We start from the raw sequence: 18,936 nt of genomic DNA, 5'->3' as shown, positions 1-18,936 counted from the left end.
TTATCAGTCAAAAATTCTTGAATATCGTAACTATACAGTAATATTTCTTGTCTATCATATGACGTATAACATAAACCTTCAATGATACACACAGCAATTGAAGCACAGACGCTGAGGCCATTTACATGTAACAGCACTCTATGTGCGGAGAATTACGCCATTGATAAAACGAAATCAGAGGTGATAAAGCAAGAGGCACACAAATACAAAATTTCCTACCGGTATTTGACGTTTTGAGCTCCTCTTTTCGGTATTAACGGCCTTATCTTTTAGCTCTTTTTAACATATAGCACAACAGTTTCGGTCAGCTCAAACCAAAATGCGACCGGTGCGCGGCGACCAACTCAGAATTTCCCGCCAAAACTACGCCAAACGCCAAAAGCACGGGTCGACCACTCGACCTCGTCCCGAGGGTTTTCCGCGAAATTTAAAAATGGCGGACGGCGAGCTGCAACAATACTCCAAGAATTGTGGAGTATTTTATCACGTGAAACACTTGATTTTCGTCTTCTTTACACTTTTGCCGGAATCAAATATTGGCTGCTCATATTTCATAGTCCAGTTATCGGTTTATGTTAACTTACGGGGTTTTATTAGAAACCTGGGAAGGAGTTGGGGGGGGGGGGGGGGGGATTCGTCAGTTGTCCTATTTATTTATTTATTTATTTAATTTGTTTGTTTTTCGTCTGCTTGATTCTGTCAACTTTGTGTTATTGCATTTACTTCTTTTCTTCTCTAATTTAACCAGTAAAACAAAAAGAATACTTAGGATTAGACATGGAAGCACTCAAGTGCAAAGGGACTGCCAACTGTTACACAACACACCCTGCAGCTGATGAACGGTGGACAGAACTGCAACCAAATAACCTTATTTTGTTCTTTGCCATCAACCCTACCAAAACAGCAGTAAATACTGCCGTGGGGAGGGAGGTGAGTTACGAACTGTTGCGTTGAGAAAAGGAACGGAAGGTTGAAAGAGTTGAAAGTGGCTTATTGTGCCTATGTGAAACAAGAAACTCGGTAAAAAGAAATAACGAATCAGACACGATTTCGAAGATTGTCTAGATTGGATACACGCTGTCTCAGCGATTTCGGCGCCGGCGGTAGCAGTATTATTTGGCTGCGAGACTTCTGAAAACTAAACCATTCAGTGTAAGACCATTTTTCTACCAACACAGGCCTTGTATGTTTTCTTTGCTATTCGGATATAGGTAGTCTTCAAATTATAGCGTAACTTGAATGCTCAAGTTTTGTACTCAAAATTTAACAGAGTTTGGAATAATCGACCAGGGTAAACAACAACACAACTTTGTGAGTTGGCAGAGAGAGTTATTTTTCTCTCCATGTAGTGTGCTCTACTTTCCTTAAATCTCGGAAATAGACTTTTTGCATGGCTAAAACCAGGTCAGGTCGTGGTCGTGGGGAGGTTCTCCAGTAGAGTCTGCACGGGTCCCATGTGTCGTCGCTCTCCACTCGTTCCTAACATGTCCAGCATGCGCACTCCAACGTCGCACGTCAGGACCCCGACATACGACATCCTCCTTCTTCCGAGCTTTGCTGTCCCTTGGATTAATTCCCACAAGATGCAGAGGAGGGAGGCAGCTAGCCATTCTCCTCAGTCACAGCTTCTCGAAGACATGGGCAATCCACGTAGGGCCATTTTAAAGGATTCTGGAACACCTCCCGTTGAGTCTTGCCTCTTGTTCGAGGGTCCATGCCTCTCCAAAACCAAACTGTGCTTATTGTGTTGTTGTTGTTGTTGTTGTTGTTGTTGGCGGAAAAGGGCGGGGGAGGAGAGATTTTCATAGATCCAACGGGTTTAATTAGTGCTCCTTCCATGTAACTATGTAAGGATAATTTAAACGTAGGAGTTTACTGAAAACCCAAGGCCGGTAAGGGGCTTGTATATGCACAAATAATTTTAGCTGAGGGGTTTACTAGTGACCCAGGGGGCTTTAATTAGATCCCCGCTCATATATGCGCAATTAGTTTTAGCTGAGGGTTTACTAGAAACCCAGGGGGCTTTAATTAGTTCTCCGCTTGTATATGTACAAATAGTTTTAGCTGAGGGGTCTACTTGAGATATGTTATATTAGCACTTGTAAATACGCAATTCAGCTGCAAGGCTACGATGTATTCAAACAAAATATCATCTTCTTCTACCACTAGAAACCCGGGGGGGCTTTAATTAGATCTCCACCTGTTTAATTATGCACGAATAGTTTTAGCTGAGGGGTTTACTAGAAACCCAGGGGACTTTAATTAGTTTTCTGCTTGAATATGCACAAATAATTTTAGCTTAGGGGTTTACTAGAAACCCAGGGGCCTTTGATTAGATCATTGCCTGTATAATTATGTACAACTAATTTTAGCTGAGGGTTTACTAGTAACACAGGGGGCTTTAAGCTTTAACTAGTTCTCTTTCTATGCGTGTAAGAATAATTTTAGTAGAGGGGTTTATTAGAGACCCCATGGATAGGGCTTCAATTCATTCTCCTTTAGTTAACTTTTTAAAGGGGCAACTTCACCAATTTTGAATGTCGAAAAACATGTATTAATTTTGTATCGATGGCATGGAAATGTTAAAATAACGTTTCAGTTTTGTAAATAATAACACTACCAGTACACTGAAAGTAGCTTTAGTTTTGGCGGTGGGTGGCCAGGATTGAAATGGATTACAACTTGAAAAACGGGCCAATTTTTTAAATTTTTTTTATCTGGATTTTGGAGAAATCGCTAAAAAAAAAAAAGTGACTACAGTTTGTTCTTCTCAGGAGAAATCACTTCTTCTCGGGACTCTGACAGCAATTTGATATTAGATAAAGGGTATTTGAGCACAAAAGACAAACAAAGAGAAATCTCTATGGTATTGCCCCTTTAAGAGTAACTTTAGCTGAGAAATTACTACAAGCCCAGGGGGCTTTAATTAGTTCTCCTTTCATGTATGTACGAACACTAATTAGTTGTATTTTATGGCATATAAACTTGTAGCATTAAAAAGGCCATCTGAGTATTGAACAAAACCAATGTGTTGTATGTACTTCTTTTGGCCTTGATACAGCTTGTGAGCACTGGGCTTTCTGGCTCCCTTTCAATGAAGCAGTACTAAGATGGCAAACTTAGAAAGTGTAAGAAAGTGCTGTGGTCGCAGTAAGGGTACCTTTTATATCACCCATTAGACCTTACATTGAAAGCAATGTATGCCAAACTATTGGGACTGACAATGAGAATTGAGATTATTTTTATGTTGGATCTTAACCATACTGAGTTCCTTTCCAATATTATTAAGAGTCCAGCAGACACTGGACCTTGCTGGAATGGGTGAGGGACGGGGAGGGGGGGGGGGGGGAAGTCCTTTATGTAAGCTTCATAGGTAGGGTCAGTACCACTGGGTGTGGTTTTTCAGCTATTTTGCCCTGAAAATGTGTCGAGATTTTAGCGATTTTCGGCTAAAGTGTTAAAATGGGTATGGATTTGTGAGGCCATGTCTAAAAACAAGAGTGAATTTTAGAGGCCAGGTCTGAACATGGGTACGGAAAAATTGCATGTTTTTGGTCCACAATAATGTCAAGGTTTAGAGAACTTGGTAGCACATCCCACCAAAAATCTGAGTATCCACCATCAGGACTGAACACTGGCATACATTTTAACCATGGTTCATATTAATCTTACAACCTTTTCAACCCAAGGCTGTTGCCTAACAAAAATTTCAAAGAGCCCACAAGGCCAAAAGCCGTGGTGCTGTTACAAAAATTTTAGTCGCCCAGAGCATTTTCCTGGGTGCCCCAGGCTACCTGGCTCCTGTTAAGCAGTGGCCTTGGAACCACTCTTAACTAACAAATCTAAACAAATTCTCAAAGTGATATTAAATAGATATTTCATCCTGTTACGCACGACCAGCCGTTTGTGTGATGCCAATCTGAGACTGTGTTCTCCTCATGAAAGTCATGCAACACAAGCTGACATTCTGTAAGGCCTGCCCTTTTGTTCCTAAAGTCTTTTGGTTTTCTTCAGCGGATTTTGCTCTAAAAATGCAGCAGCAGTTCTTCTTTTTCTCTATTTAAAAGAAAACAGAATACACAATATTAAATTTAGGTGACCATTCAAATGAAAGCTACTGAGCAGTACTTTCCTGTGGTGCTGTTTATTATGCTGCACAAGGTGGTTCTAACTTTTGAGTCTGTGGATGAAATCCTAAAGGGTGACTATTCAAATGAAAGCTACTGACGAGTACTTTCCCATGGTGTTGTTTATTATGCTGTTAAAGGTGGTTCTACCTTTTGAGTCTGCGGATCAAATCCTAAAGGGGGATTATTCAAATGAAAGCTACTGAGCAGTACTTTCCTGTGGGGCTGTTTATTATGCTGTACAAGGTGGTTCTAACTTTTGAGTCTGTGGATGAAATCCTAAAGTGTGACCATTCATATGAAAGCCACTGAGCAGTACTTTCCTGTGGTGCTGTTTATTATGCTGTACAAGGTGATTCTAACTTTTGAGTCAGTGGGTGAAATCCTAAAGTATGACCATTCAAATGAAAGCTACACAGCAGTACTTTCCTCTGGTACTGTCTGTTTTCTCACATTTTGTGAATCAGAATTTCCAACTTTTTCACCAACTTTTAAGGAAGTGTTCATTTTGTTTCGGAAGTGCAAGGATTAGAATGTAACCCACCGCATTTGGAGTTCCTGGTGATGGAGTTACAGCATCTATAAGAGGTGTTGATGAGGGAGCAGTAACTTGCTGAAACAGGACAAAGATGGGCAAAAATTAATGAACCAACACGGATTTTTGGTGCAGACAAGTTTAGAGTTTGTTCATCCTAAGAAAAGAATGTTAATTTGTTTCAAAATTTAAATAAAAATACAAACCACTTTAGGTACAACAGTGACAGCTTCAACAGGAACTAGAAAAAAAAAGGAAAAAAATTAATCATCTATTATTACCATTAATTGATTACATAAAAGATGATAACACAAAATCAGACCTGGTAACAACAATGACAACAAACAACAACACACAACATAATAGGATTTCAATGGTGCAACGATAATGAGTTACCATTTATTGTAGAAATGTCTTTTCCTAAGGCTTCCAGACGATGCCTACAGAATTAAACAGAAAATAGACAACTTCCAATCTTTCTAAAAAATTATTAATAAATTAAGATAATGTTATGTATAAAGAAGGGGTTGGTTATTGAGATTATTAAAGACAAAACCACTTCAAATAGTTTCAAATAGGCCATCAAATTAAGGGAGGTACTGGTTAAATTTATTAAAGGTGTCGCAGCTAAAGGTATTTGAGGAGAAAGGGGCAAGAACCATAAAAAAGAACCATTCTGCCTCTCCTACTGGACCCCTCAGTAGCCCAAACATTAGCCTGTTCTTGGCTCTTGGTATACCACAGGAGACACAAAGGAGTGGGTGAGAGGAACGTCTCCTGCAGTATATCGAGAGGCTGGAACAGGCCACCCAAACATCTCCTTGCTATCGGAAATTCAGTTAGCCCCTAAGAAACTACAATCCATAATGTCAACCATATCCCCAATAATCTAAATCTAGACATGTTTGCTCACTTGGTGAGTATTATACCCCCTCTCCATTCATAAATGTATTTCTCACTGTACAATATCACATCACACTTACTTCAGAGATTGGATCTCAAATTCACAGTTTCCAGCTGCTTGCTTTAAGTCATACAGTAGAATCATTTCATTTCTGTTGTCAAAAAAAAAAACAAAAAAAAACAAAGGGTTACAGTAACAAAAAGACAATGACCTAAGAAAGTTGTTTTCTTGATTTTATCCTTCACGGATATAAAGCAACTTGCTCAAGTGCAAAATATATTATGAATTTAATTAATAATACAGTGTACTTTTTTGTCAACAAAATGTTCAATTATCATCTAAGATCAACAAAAGCTTTGGTCCTTCGAAGAATGATGATACGTTTGGGTTAATAAAGCAGGTTCAATCTTATTGTTAGGTAAAAATGTTCCAGCCTGCATCAAGATTTTGATCCACTTGGCAATTATTGTTTTTACATATAACATTGCAAACCCCACCTCCTGTATCTTGGAGGTACAACAACAGTAAATTACTTGCAGACAATTTCGGATTAAACAATTTTCTACACAACCACTCTTAAGGCTAATTTACACATACTATTTATTGGCCCGGTTAGTAGGATCAATCACATGGACCAATTTACACATTATAATAATTATTAATTTTGTTAGCGGATTCCATTTCTGTTGGAGTAGCTGGGTTGAAAATCAGCCTGATTGAAAAAATCTGTACCACTGCCACAGATATTTATAAATTGGCCAATTTTCATTTGCTTGCTCATTTTCTTTGTCAAACTGGGCCAAATCGGCTCAATTAATCAATACGTGTACATACGCCATCAGGATCACCAGAGATGCACTAGGTGATGCTCAAAGAATAACTGTGTAAGAGACTAGAGATTACCGTATTTATTCGATTAACCGCCCTGGGTGCTTATTAAATTTTGGGCCCATGAAGGTGGGCGCTTACTATTTTCCCAACATTTTCAGCAAGCAAGGACGCTTTGAGAGAATAACAAAACAAGGGACAACAAGTTTATTTCACTTCAACAAGAAAAACAAAGTGCAAAACCTAACATGAACAAGCAAACAACATAAAAGTCTATTGACTGACTACCATATCTAAAAACCAATTTTGGAACACAGCTGATGCTCCTCTAACTTCACGCTGGGCTAGTACAAGATTGTTTTTGTTGAGAGGGGGGTGGGCGCTTATTCGAGGGTGGGTGCTTATTAACTTTTTGGGCTTTCACGATGGGCGCTTATTTGAGGTGGGTGCTTATTCAAAGGTGGGCAGTTAATTGAATATATATGGTAACCTATGTAGGGTTAAATTGGAATCGAATACAAGAGCGTTTTTTTATAAAGGGGCAGATATTTTTAATAATTGTATGTGAATTCTAGTTTTAGTCCTTTTGTCTCTTTTCATATGGATGATTTCTTGTTTCTCGGTTTCTTATATAGCTTTTTAGATCTAGTTTTTTTTTTTGTTTTGTTTTTTTAACATAGGACCCATGTTGATAGCAGTTTTTTATAACTGAAATGGTCATCCTGCATAAATATGTTCATTATTATTATTATTATTATTATTATTATTATTATTATTATTATTATTATTATTATTATTATTATAACCTTGAAAGCCCCAATATCAACATGCATTTTCTCCTCACTGTTCTCCCCATACTTCTTATGGTACTAGTTGGGAGAATTTGTGTTTGAACATCAAGCAGTTTTATCTCTGGTGATCATTTTCTTTTTTACACATTTGATCAAGTAGTAATAATGTAGGGAGAAATCAGATACTGATCACTAATTGAGGCTGAAAGGATCAAAGTTTAGCTCAAACTAAAAAGTATAATGTTTTCAATATTAATATGACAAAAATATTTACCTAAGTTCATTGAACTGGTGACTTATGTGTTCAGTTGGCATTGGCATGAGATCTGAGTAGAAGACAACATTGATATAACTGTTACAGCTACATGTAATTGGTTATGGATCATGGAGTTAGACAGTTCACTAGATGGAGTCACACTTTGGGCTTAAGTAGCCCAAATGACAAAATAGATGGTGGTCTCTGCCTGCACCCCCTTCCTCAACCTTAAAAGATGGTGTCTTTATTGCACAGCCACCCTTCTATCCAGTAGTAAAAAAAGTGACAATGAGATTCAAACCTCACTTTTCTTGTTTATCTAGCAATGCTGACTCTTGCTAGCTAAATATTTAGAACTGTGTTAACTCAAATTACTAATAACATGGGATAGGTGGTGTCTTCAATAACCCCCCTACCCCAGACAAGGTGGGTCCTCTTTGAACAAACTTGTTATGACCACTTCCCTAACAGGTTTCTAGGGCATCGAGTGAAATTAATAGAGAATAACTACTCGTCCTGGGATGGGATCTGATGTAGTCCATTGCAGCGTTACCACCAACATTTTGCCAGCGGTACACACTCATACAACTGGGTAGAGGAGTCAACACAAGTAAAGTTTCTTGTCTAAGGAGACACCACCAACCTAGCCTTGAATTACCTAATCTCTGTCCCTCTGACTGAACATCCAACATGCTTACCACTCCAACACTGCATCCCCAGTTGGTTATACATCAATGATACTTAGTGTTTCATATAACTTTCTCAAACTCATTAATAATTCATCAAAAGAAAACAAAGAAAATCACTACCGTGACCATGGTTTGGATATGTGATCCTAATTACCATAAAATTTTGCCAACTTTAGCCTTGAATTTCTTCAAGAGTTATTGATCATTTGAGAAGCCATATCAAACACTCAAAAGCATGTTTTATCAGATATCCAAACATCTCGAAGTCGTTTAAAAAAACTTGGCTGCACCTCGTTTTTTCAACCTACTTCTCAGTGTTTGGATAGATGATGAAACACGCTTTCTCGTGTTTGATATATGTATATTACTTCAAATTCAGGGAGTCAATGAAGAATTTTGAGGGGTCAATAGGTGTGGCTTTCTTCAAATCTTCTTAAGTTTACCATTAATTTTGTCGGGTCAAGAAGCTAGCTTTCTCTGGTTTTTAACCTGAGACCCCTCTCTTATAATGTTAGACAGAAGCTGTTCAAAATAAAATTTCCCACATACCAACTCCTAGCTCTTCCAACAGTTGTTCCACAGCTTTGGCTTTCTTGGTTCCAACAGAGCCAGGCATCTTCATCTTTAAAGAAGAATGTTTGGGAGGGGTGTTAATACAACAAAATTGTAAGTAACTACTCTGGAACCAAAGACGCATCTCAATCAACTTCTAAATCCAACTAACTGATAATTTTGTTTAATTGGCTCGATCATACTTTTATTGCAATAACCTCATGATGATTCGCAATGATCTCTTTTCTACTTATTATAGGACAGCAAATTAAAAACAGTTTGACTTTCAGGGGTTTCAATAAGTTTTTGCACAAGTGGGTAGTTAAGAGTACCAGGCGGGTATATTTTCAGAAGGCCCGCAGGGCCTTCGACCCTAGGGGGGTCCCGGGGCATGCTCCCCCGGAAAAATTTGAATTTCTAAACTCTCGCAGATGCATTTTCATGCATTTTCAGGTCTTTTTTTGTTGCTTTGTTGTTTCATGTTTTTGCTCCTAAGTCAACTAATTTAAACAAATTTGAAGAGAATTATGTTACAATAAAGTAGTCACAGTCAACTATTTTTATTGAGGTGCTACTTTTGAACACTTTCACAACTGGTATCTTTAAAATGGTCTAAGTTTAATGCAGTTTTAGCTCAGGGTTAATCCTTAAATTAAGAAACATGGTTATATTTTAGTCGCATATATCATAACACAAAAACACAGAAGCAACTTAAACAGTGTATGTAACTGAGTGTCTTAAATCACTTATATCAGTCTGATGCCACTTAATTTACGACTTGATTTTCAAGACTTTTAAGAGCTGAGCCTTTTACTGCTTGAACACCTTCTACCAGATTTTAACAATAACAAACCTTGATATTTATACCCAAGGGAACATAATTTTACAAATCACCTACTTGCACAACAAGTCTTACCTAAAAGTCATGTCCCAAACCTAAATACAAGGTGGAATGTGGAAAGTCTCACAGTCTCACTGTCTCACTCGTCACTTTTCTTTTCTTTTAATTTTATTTGGTTGCTCAGGACAAGTTATAGCAAGTAATAATACAGAAGAAGTACATAGAAGAAGAAGTTAAATATTTAAAGAAACGACAGAAGGTTATGAATTTAGGCTTCCTCTTCATTCATTGCATGTTTTCAAGTTAAAGCACAATAATTATTTTAGTGGGCAAGTTTAATATTCAGCTATTGAATGATGACTTTATTTCTGTTCTTACCCTGCCACTTCGTAGATATACCCCAGCTCCCTTACTCTCAGGAAACTTGACTCCAGATGATTCAGCCTGCAACAGATTACAAAAGTGATCTTTATAAACAAGGGTATAAGCCAGGAAATGTTGCATGAACCACATGAAGCCCACATAGCTGATGTATATTTGTTTTGGGTTTAAACTGTAAAAGTTTTCAAACCAGTAGTGTATGCTCAACAGTTTGAATTTGTATAACTACGTGAGAGGACTTCAGGTATCGAGAATTTGTGTATTCATGTGTTTACCTTGACTGGTTTGTCTGGTAACTCTCCTTTCTTTTTGGGTGGCTTCTTTTTCACTGGCTTCTTGTCTCTTCTGGACAACAAAGAAATAAGTAATTAACAATTCCAAGTTTATAGATGTAATAATAACAATAATAATAATAATAATAATAATAATAATAATACATGTAAATCGCTGATAATCTGGTGTTTCAGTCGTGTTGCTGTCAACATCATCGCCACAGGTCACAACAGCAAAATTGATTAATTGCTGTTTTCTCCTCAATAGACAGACAATAGGTGAACAAACAAAAACATCTCAGACAGGAAAGTCATTTTACTTTGACAATGGCACAGACACAATTTTGGATGTAAAAATCCTCTGAGTTTGTGATTGTCTTAAAAGATGGACGAAGTGGCAAACAAATTTAGATGACTTTAATGTCCAAGATTGTCGGTCCCATTTGACATCTGACATGACTTGTTCATCCAAAAAAATGTCCATCTATTTTGTCTCCTAGTTTGAAAATGGCCAATGTGAACAGAGAAGCTGATGTTTAAAAACAAATAATAATAAAAAATAATAATAATATTGATAATATTTTCTATAGCACTAATTCCCTATGGATGGTTTGCGTGTGACGTCATGGCGGGCAATATTGGTGTACAGGAACAATAAGATTCTTCTTCTCTGGGAGTAAACTTCCATTTTTATTCAAACTATGTGAACAAATTTCCTTTTGTTTTGTACACCAACATGGCGGCAATGCAAACCACCTATTGGCCATTTGTGCTTTACAATCAAATTACGTTTAGTTAAGATCTTACTGGTGGAACTGTACATGTAAGTGTACTGTTTATAATACTACATAATAATTATTAGTTCTTACAAGTTTATTAATATTGTTAGTATTATATATTATTAGTATTAGTATTATTAAAAACAAATGTATAATTATTATACACTTGTTTTTAAGGAACATACTTCAATCTGTAGGAGTCAGCTTGATTTTCTGCCGCTGTGATCAGTTTCTGTAGATCCTGTTGTTTCTTTTCTCTCTCTTTCTTGCGCATTTCAATTTTCCTCAGCCCTGCAACAAGCATTTCCTCTTCCTGGACCTACAGACAGTAAATTACATCAATCAAAATCAGTCATAGAAGTTCTGTTGAAAACCTGCCAGAGGTGAACTTCTTGGAGATAGGAATTTGCACATTATGCTGAAATTTTTACAAGCATTGAGGCAAAACCATAAAGCATTATTTTGAGCACTTTCGTGGCATTTATCCTCAATTTTCTTTTTCAAAGAAAATAAAATTTCAAAAAAAAAAATGGAAACTGAAACTCAATAATCAATTTAAAAAATTAAAATGTTAAGCCCAAATAACTGAGTCAGAGTAAGGAGAGGCCAATGACTTGAGTTTTTAACTTGTATACCTTGTTATTAGTCCTGTTAAAGACATCAACATGTTGTACACAATAAGCATTGACTATCACAGTTATGAGCAAACTTATCTAATAAGCAGATAAGGGGGGAGGGCTAGTTTCTAAAGAAGCTGTTGTGCTGCATTGGTGGGGAGCGGAAACAAATGTTTGGTTTATCAACAGAGTTGATGCCGAGGTAATAATTTCAGCAACTGTAAAGAGATTCAAGTGCTGACACTTCTAGTGTTAGCCCTTCATCAGAGTAAATAACTTCAAATGTCAGCACTCAAATCTCAAAACAGTGGCCAAATTACCTTTTCAACTCTGTCGATAAAACCATGCATTTGTTATTTAATAAGCAGTTGTTACAAGGAAACCTTTTCTTTTCATGCTATCTCTTTGCATCTGCTTTAGGTCTATGTAACTGTGAAAGTCTGTTGTCTATCAAAACAGCTCATTCACTTGTTACCAAGGAGGTCACATTCCATAATCGTAATACCTCAGTCTGAATCTTGCACAAATCAAATCCAAATCTTCAAAACACACAGATAATTCAGCAGCCTAAAACATTACCTGCTCTTGTGTCCGATTAAACAGCTTCAAAAGCTGTCTTTTTCTTTCTGTTTCATGTTGGCTGTCATAGGTGGATGGTAAATTCTGTGGTTCTTGTCCTGCAGGGGCTCTAGCCTATACATAAAGTGTACATTATGTGATTTAAACTTTTTCAAACCAGTTTTGATTATTTTTCATTATGCCATATTTAAAATGCTGAATGTAAGACAAATTAAAAAAAAAATAAACTGGTTTGAAATTTTCAACACACTGGAAACAAATTAACAGTACCACTCAAAAGTAAGTTACCACCCTCTCGCGAGACGCGACTCTCGTCTCAAGAGACAGGAGTTGCGTCTTGAGAGACAAGAGTCTTGTATTGAGAGACGAGACACTCGTCTTGCAAGAGGCTGAAAAAACTGTAAGTACTAAGGCTTGACTTTTTGTGAGAGTTTTGCGAGAATATCAAGTTGGGTGTCAGTGTTGTTGATACAGCACAACAAATAATACACATTAAATGCAAGTCAAATCAAGCTCATTAGGTAGTGTCACTGCCAACACAGTGTCAGCACTGCAGGGCGAAAAACTTCCACTCGTCCGCCCGTCCGAGACGAGTACTCTCGTATCTCGGACGACTGGATTTCCAAAAGCATTTGTCCTACGGGACGAGTAGAGTTTGCCTAAAAAAAGATGTTTTTTCTAATGAGGTCTGAGTTCCCAAGTATTTTGGACATTGTGAACTAGCCTGAGTTTCGCAAAGTTTGGTTTCTTTTCACGGCAACTTTCCCGTTTTCGCTTCTGTTTTCCGAGAATATCTGGTTCTGTTGTTTCAATGAAGACTGGGATCCATATACCATATATGGAAATGACTACCTCATTTGAGACAAGGTGAACGATGCAATTACCGTTGTGGCAAGTTTTGTGATTATTAAAGAAGTAATAAAGCCTGTGAAAAAATATGAAGAAAGTCGAATTCGAAAATTCCAACCAACATGGAAAAAAGAATTTCCCTGGGTTAAAATTGACGCGGAGAAGAATGAAATGTTCTGCATTGTGTGCCGCTGGTATCCAACAGTAGCCGATAAAGCGAGCCGGCTTTATGTCAGCATCAATGGATCGTCCGCCACTGATTTTTGCCATGATTCTCTTGTGAGTCACGAGAAGAGCCATTCTCATTACTTTTGTTTTCAACGAGCTAAAAGCGAAGAAAAACCAGAGCAGGCGCCGCTACAGCGATTAAGCTGTAAAATCGGCGAGGATTGGAGTCATCTTAGATCGCAGTTTTTAAAATGCCTCATAGATGTCCTGCATTTTCTCAAGTCATGTATAAAGAACGTTAGTGATCCCCAATGTGTCTGTATGAAATGGCGTTGTATTGAAAAGTGCAAAGAACTACATAAATTGAAATAACTGTTAAAACATATACTTGAGATTTGGTACAAACAGATTATACAATATCTATGTTTTTTTATGATATTTTGTTATTCACTTTAATAATTTTTTCGGACCAGTGAATTTAACTTTCGGACAACCAGAATCTGAACGTTACTCGTCCAATGGACAAGTGGAATAAAAAAAAAGTTTTTTGCCCTGCATTCAAAGCCATACTTTCCTTGTTAGTTCTACCCACCGACATACATGGGATAATAGTGTTGTCATGAGACAATGTTCAATGTTTGAAACTGTGCACAAAAATCACTCCAATAAAAGCTACTCAGAAATAGTTCCTGGGGTGTTTTTCAATTTTCAGTTCATTTAAATATTTCACTCAAGCTTAATCTCAGAGAATCATAAGCCATTCTTGCATTTTGGCACATTAAAATGTTCCGAGATTTTGAAGTTCAACACCACCTATATGTATGTTGCTAGGTTTAAATTATTACATATCTATTATATAGCCATATCGTACAGGGCCTTTTTACCTTGAGCAGTCTTGTAACACAGCCATAATATCGATCCTTTAACTCTTCAATGGTTCGAGCCTACAGCAAGAGTAATAGTAAAATAATATTATTGATTGTCACCCCTCTCAAAATGATTTGTAGTTTGTAGGAGACAGGAATCCAGGGGAGCAGGAATGGCGCAGTGGTGACAGAACTCACCTCCCACCAATGTGGCCCAGGTTCAAATCCCAGACTCGGCATCATATATGGCTTGAGTTTGTTGTTGGTTCTCATCTTTGCTCTGAGAGGTTTTTCTCCGGGTACACCGGTTTTCCCCTTTCCTCAAAAACCAACACTTCTAAATTCCAATTCAATCTGGAAAGTGTTCCCAATTAGTGCTCCGCAATAAAAATATTGATACTTAAATAAAGTGATTTTTTTTAGTAACCAATTGGTTTAGATCCCCTTGTTTTCCTTATCAACCATTACCAAAAGGAGACAAAAAGCCAGCGTAGAGTAAGAGTAAGCAGCATGTTGGCACATGTTCAAAGGGTGCGTGTTTGAAGGTATGCTTCAAAAACTTATTAATAATTCATAAGCCCATTGACCTATCAAATGGTCCATAACACATCATGTGCAGTGGTTTTAAAACCCGATAAAACCTCCTCCTCATTAGTATGCAATGTTTAATGTTTTTCTCGCATGCTAATTTCTAACGTTCACAAAAGCGTCGTTGTTATGAACTCTCTTGACACACGCTTTTCCAGGAATGTTTTCAAAGCCATTAAAAAAAAAACTTGCAGCACATGTTTTATCAGGTCTAAAACCAGTCGGCTGTGCCTCGTGGTTTTAAATCCCAATAAAACACTGCCACTTGTGTTTTAAACATTACATTGAGCCACTTCATGTGGCCTTAACTAAGTGCATGGACTCATGGTGGCTCAATCAATCTTATTAGTCCAGGTTTTCTAAAACATTTCTAAAACATTATTATTTTTGGATTAAACATTCATTTGAACTGAACATTTTTATTTAGTATTAATTTTTCTTGTTTATTGAATTGAGCGAATTTTTGTTAACATCATCTGGTTGATTTGGCCACCTGCATTTTTTTCCTCAAGTACTTTACAAAATACAGAACTAGGAAAGCTAGTTTCATACCTGGTATATTTCTTTGTCAAATCTGTCGTGTATTACTATGAAACGTAGATCATATCGTCTATAAAGAAGGAAATAGAAAAGTTTATTAATGAAACCTACAAAACAAACAAATCAAATAGAAGAAAGATCCTCGCAGTTGGTACACAACTCAAGCAGTTGCGAAAAGAAAGCCTGAAAAAGAAATTCAGGCTTGAACGGGATTCAAACCCATAACCTCTGCGATGCCGGTGCAGTGCTCTACTAACTGAGCTATCAAGCCAACTGGGAGCTGGTCATATTGTGAGTTCGTAATATACCTGTGAAGGATGCTGGAATGTGTTTCATAACTTGTTGAATATCCTTTTCCTCAGCAGACTAGAGTAAGACAGATCTAGCACAACACTAGATAGTTACATAGGAGCCATTCACACTTACCAGTGACATTCTATTTGACCCAAGATCAATCTGAATAGGCTCATAAATAAACATGATTATTCAATTTGTTTGTGTGCTCTTGGCCTCACTGTCAAGCTGAATTTAAATATATCAAAAGGAGCCTATTGCATGAACACTTTGTAAAAAAATGAGATTGACGTAAACTAGACCAACCCCATACACAGAAGACCTGTAAATATTGTAAGTTCTGACTAATATTTGAGTGATCAAGAATATAAGTGTGACCATCGAAATGAAAGTTATTGAGGGCTGACATTTATCTCATGAAAAATTACTTTGACAATAATGGAACTTATCAGAGTGAAATGAGCTTCAAAATAAAACAACAGGCCTTTTCAAAATCTAGTCCATCTTGCTCTTTTCTTTGTGTTTGTTTGCAGCAAAAATGAGTAAAAACCAGGGCTTTGAAGACTGCCAGTCAGATACAGTTTTTCGAAAAAGCAAAACAGTACCCTCACTTACAATTTAATTAATTACCTGCAAAGATCAAATAAGTGATCAGTCTCAGTGCGTGTCCACGTGGAAGGAGGCCCGTCATGGAGATACAGCTGAGGAAAGTGAATTAATTTTTATATGATAAATTCAAAGCTAGAGTAAGAGGACATCCTTGGGACCACACCAAAGAGTCTGGTTAGGAGAAGAGTCCAAGGCAGAAAATGCAGTGTTTATGTGTGACTAGGACCAGGAATATGTTTGGGTGAAGTGGGATCTTTAATGTCAATGACTAATAAAATGTTATGAATATTTGGTTTTATCAACTGGGTTGATAATGCAATTTGCCCACCATAAAGATATTAAGAGATTCAAGAAGTTATGAGAACTTGAACACATGATTAACCCTTTCCCTACCGTGACCCACTATAGTGGGTCCTGAACTCATAACTTGGTCGGTATGATGTGGTTTACCACCCATATGATTTGTGGAATATTTTCATTTAATGCATTTACAGACTTTCACATATCTCAGAGTGGTCTATGCATTAAAAGCTGCAAAATAAGCTACAGTTTTGAGGTAAACCTATCACATGAGTCGATCAGTGAAATTTTGTAGTTTTGAATTTTGTCATTTTAAAACCATTTCTAACAAAGACCTGACCTCCTTCAGTTATCTTGATTTCAGAAACAAATTACACTCATCAAGACCTTTTAAACGGTATATTACATTAGCAAGGTTTGTTTTTCTTTACCGTTTTGGAAAAATGGGCCAAAAAACTTGGTAGGGAAAGGGTTAAAACAAACACAACATGTTTTACAGCCTAAATTTGACAAAGATTTTTATTAATAATTATTTGAGTTCAATGTAGAAACAAAAACTGACTCAAACCTGATACTCTTCATCTGTGTAGGTTGGAACATCAACTTTCTGAAAATTTCAAAACAAATAAATGATATCTTAGAACTACAAGTAGTAATTCATAAAGATAAAAATAATGCTCGTTAAAATGGTCTTCAGTTTGCTCTGGTTTTTCCTTCAGGCTATGTTGTATGATTGGTTAAAAAAAACTTGCACCATTTAGTCTAGGCACAATTACCGCCGCTCCCTCGGGTCCGACTCATTTCCCGAACAGCGGCTGGTAATCAAGCCTACATTTAGTCAACAAACTGGCCATTTGACTATTTTGTGACTTCAGCTCTCGCGCATTTTCCTGTCTTTGATCCTATTAACTTGTACTTGCTCAACTTCTTATTAATAATATTTATTTTATTGCTCACAGCACCTTTGCTGTAATTTTTATAATCAATGGCAGTTATATGATTGAACATCTTGTTGACTTCTGCCATACTCAGCAGACTGGCATGCTGAAACTCTATTACCTAGTAGGCTTACTGCTGGGTGATAACTAACCTTGTTAAACCTGGCAAATGGATATTCCTTTGCTTCATCGGCAGCTCTTCTCCAGTGATGTAACAAAGCACCATCAGTGCGTGCAGGATTAGTAAACGCCACCCACTTCCATGCTCTCACATGTCGACGCCCTAGCTTAGCCTTCATCTGTTTGTATCCATGACTACTGTCTGTTGCAGCAAGGGGAGGAGAATCCCTAAACAAAGAAACAATAATTATTAACCTGTTAAGCCTTAATAGAAGGCCATGATCTAACTTCTCCTAACAATATTACTAGTTGATCAGACAAACAAGTCATGAGAATAACAAAAATGATCATCAAAAATAACATGTCTGATGTTTATAAATATTTTCCCAACTAATACCAATCGAAAATTGTTATTAATAATGAATTAATTGCTGACAGTAATCAATAAAAATCAATGAAGAAGACAGTTATGAGTTTGATTACTGATAACAATAGATTTATCAAACCAAGTGGAATGCCAGCAAACATGATGAATACTCTGTCCGGACTCGATAAATGATAATTACATACAGTCAAACCTCCCATTGCCACCACCTCTCATAGGCGACCACCCCTCTTGAGTGACTACTTTCCCAAAATACCAAATTTTTCTCAGTCAGAGTCCTATAGTTGAAACCTCACGTAAGCGACCACCTCTCATGGGCGACCGCAACCACTTTTAGTGATGACAAGTTGCAATTTTCTTTTGTTTCTAACCTCGCATAAACGACCACTTGTCACATATGTCCTTATATTTATCGCGTGTTGGAAGTTGGACAATTTGCCATTGTAACATTATCATACGTACATTCTTGGGTAGTACAGGAGACATGAATGTCACAATTGGAGGTATCTGGTATCCCGAAATAGACTTATCCCATTCGCCAAACTAGGTAATTTATCACAGGAAAACCATCAACTTGGGTACCAAAATCCTTTGGCAATATAATTTTGAAAAGTTCAAAATTTAGGCCACTGTGGTCTGACCACTTGTAAGCAACCACCTCCTGTAAGTGACCACCTAGGCTTGACATTTTGGGTGGTCACTTATGGGAGGTTTGACTGTACTAACAACAAATTCATGTCTCATACTACTTGAATGTCATTGTAAACTTAATTTCAGAATAATGGTACTTATATACTTGAAAAAACAAGACTGCACTTAATGGAATCGACAAGATGGATTATTGATTGTTATTGATTTTTTCCAAATATCCATAAAAATTGATTAAAAAAGTCTGTGAATTTGATACCCATACCAATGGGTAATTTAATTTGATTGATATTGATCATATCAATAATAATTATTGATATGATCAATATCAATAAAATTAAATTGTTGATTTCCAATATTGATTTCTATCAATTGATTACCTCTAATGAGAAGGCGTCCTTTATGGTTATAGAGAAAATTATAGCAAACTACATGTCCTGCATGGTATAAATTTGAGTTGTTGTTGTTGTTGCTGTTGTT

The 18,936-nt window shown here is 37.0% G+C and overlaps 1 protein-coding gene across 1 annotated transcript in view; it reads right to left on the bottom strand.

Moving 5' to 3' along the window:
• Positions 1 to 3,640: 3,640 nt before the first annotated feature.
• LOC146468497 (DNA methyltransferase 1-associated protein 1-like) overlaps positions 3,641 to 18,936 on the bottom strand; it is a 15,953-nt gene continuing 657 nt past the window's right edge. The window contains exons 3-18 of the mRNA XM_085124346.1: positions 17,456 to 17,651; positions 16,934 to 16,972; positions 16,087 to 16,157; positions 15,175 to 15,232; positions 14,053 to 14,112; positions 12,152 to 12,265; positions 11,141 to 11,274; positions 10,180 to 10,249; positions 9,902 to 9,967; positions 8,680 to 8,752; positions 7,460 to 7,511; positions 5,646 to 5,717; positions 5,059 to 5,102; positions 4,869 to 4,903; positions 4,672 to 4,740; positions 3,641 to 4,056 (exon numbers count right to left, since the gene is read on the bottom strand). Of these exons, the coding sequence (XP_084980472.1) occupies positions 3,991 to 4,056; positions 4,672 to 4,740; positions 4,869 to 4,903; positions 5,059 to 5,102; positions 5,646 to 5,717; positions 7,460 to 7,511; positions 8,680 to 8,752; positions 9,902 to 9,967; positions 10,180 to 10,249; positions 11,141 to 11,274; positions 12,152 to 12,265; positions 14,053 to 14,112; positions 15,175 to 15,232; positions 16,087 to 16,157; positions 16,934 to 16,972; positions 17,456 to 17,651 (1,219 nt within the window). The 3' untranslated portion in view covers positions 3,641 to 3,990. The remainder of the gene's footprint in view (positions 4,057 to 4,671; positions 4,741 to 4,868; positions 4,904 to 5,058; positions 5,103 to 5,645; positions 5,718 to 7,459; positions 7,512 to 8,679; positions 8,753 to 9,901; positions 9,968 to 10,179; positions 10,250 to 11,140; positions 11,275 to 12,151; positions 12,266 to 14,052; positions 14,113 to 15,174; positions 15,233 to 16,086; positions 16,158 to 16,933; positions 16,973 to 17,455; positions 17,652 to 18,936) is intronic.

The sequence above is a fragment of the Pavona decussata genome, unplaced genomic scaffold (assembly GCF_977016875.1).
Source record: "Pavona decussata unplaced genomic scaffold, jaPavDecu1.1 SCAFFOLD_130, whole genome shotgun sequence".
NCBI classification, from domain to species: domain Eukaryota; kingdom Metazoa; phylum Cnidaria; class Anthozoa; order Scleractinia; family Agariciidae; genus Pavona; species Pavona decussata.
Note: the sequence above shows the minus strand (reverse complement) of the source record. Positions and strands in the feature narration are given on the sequence as shown.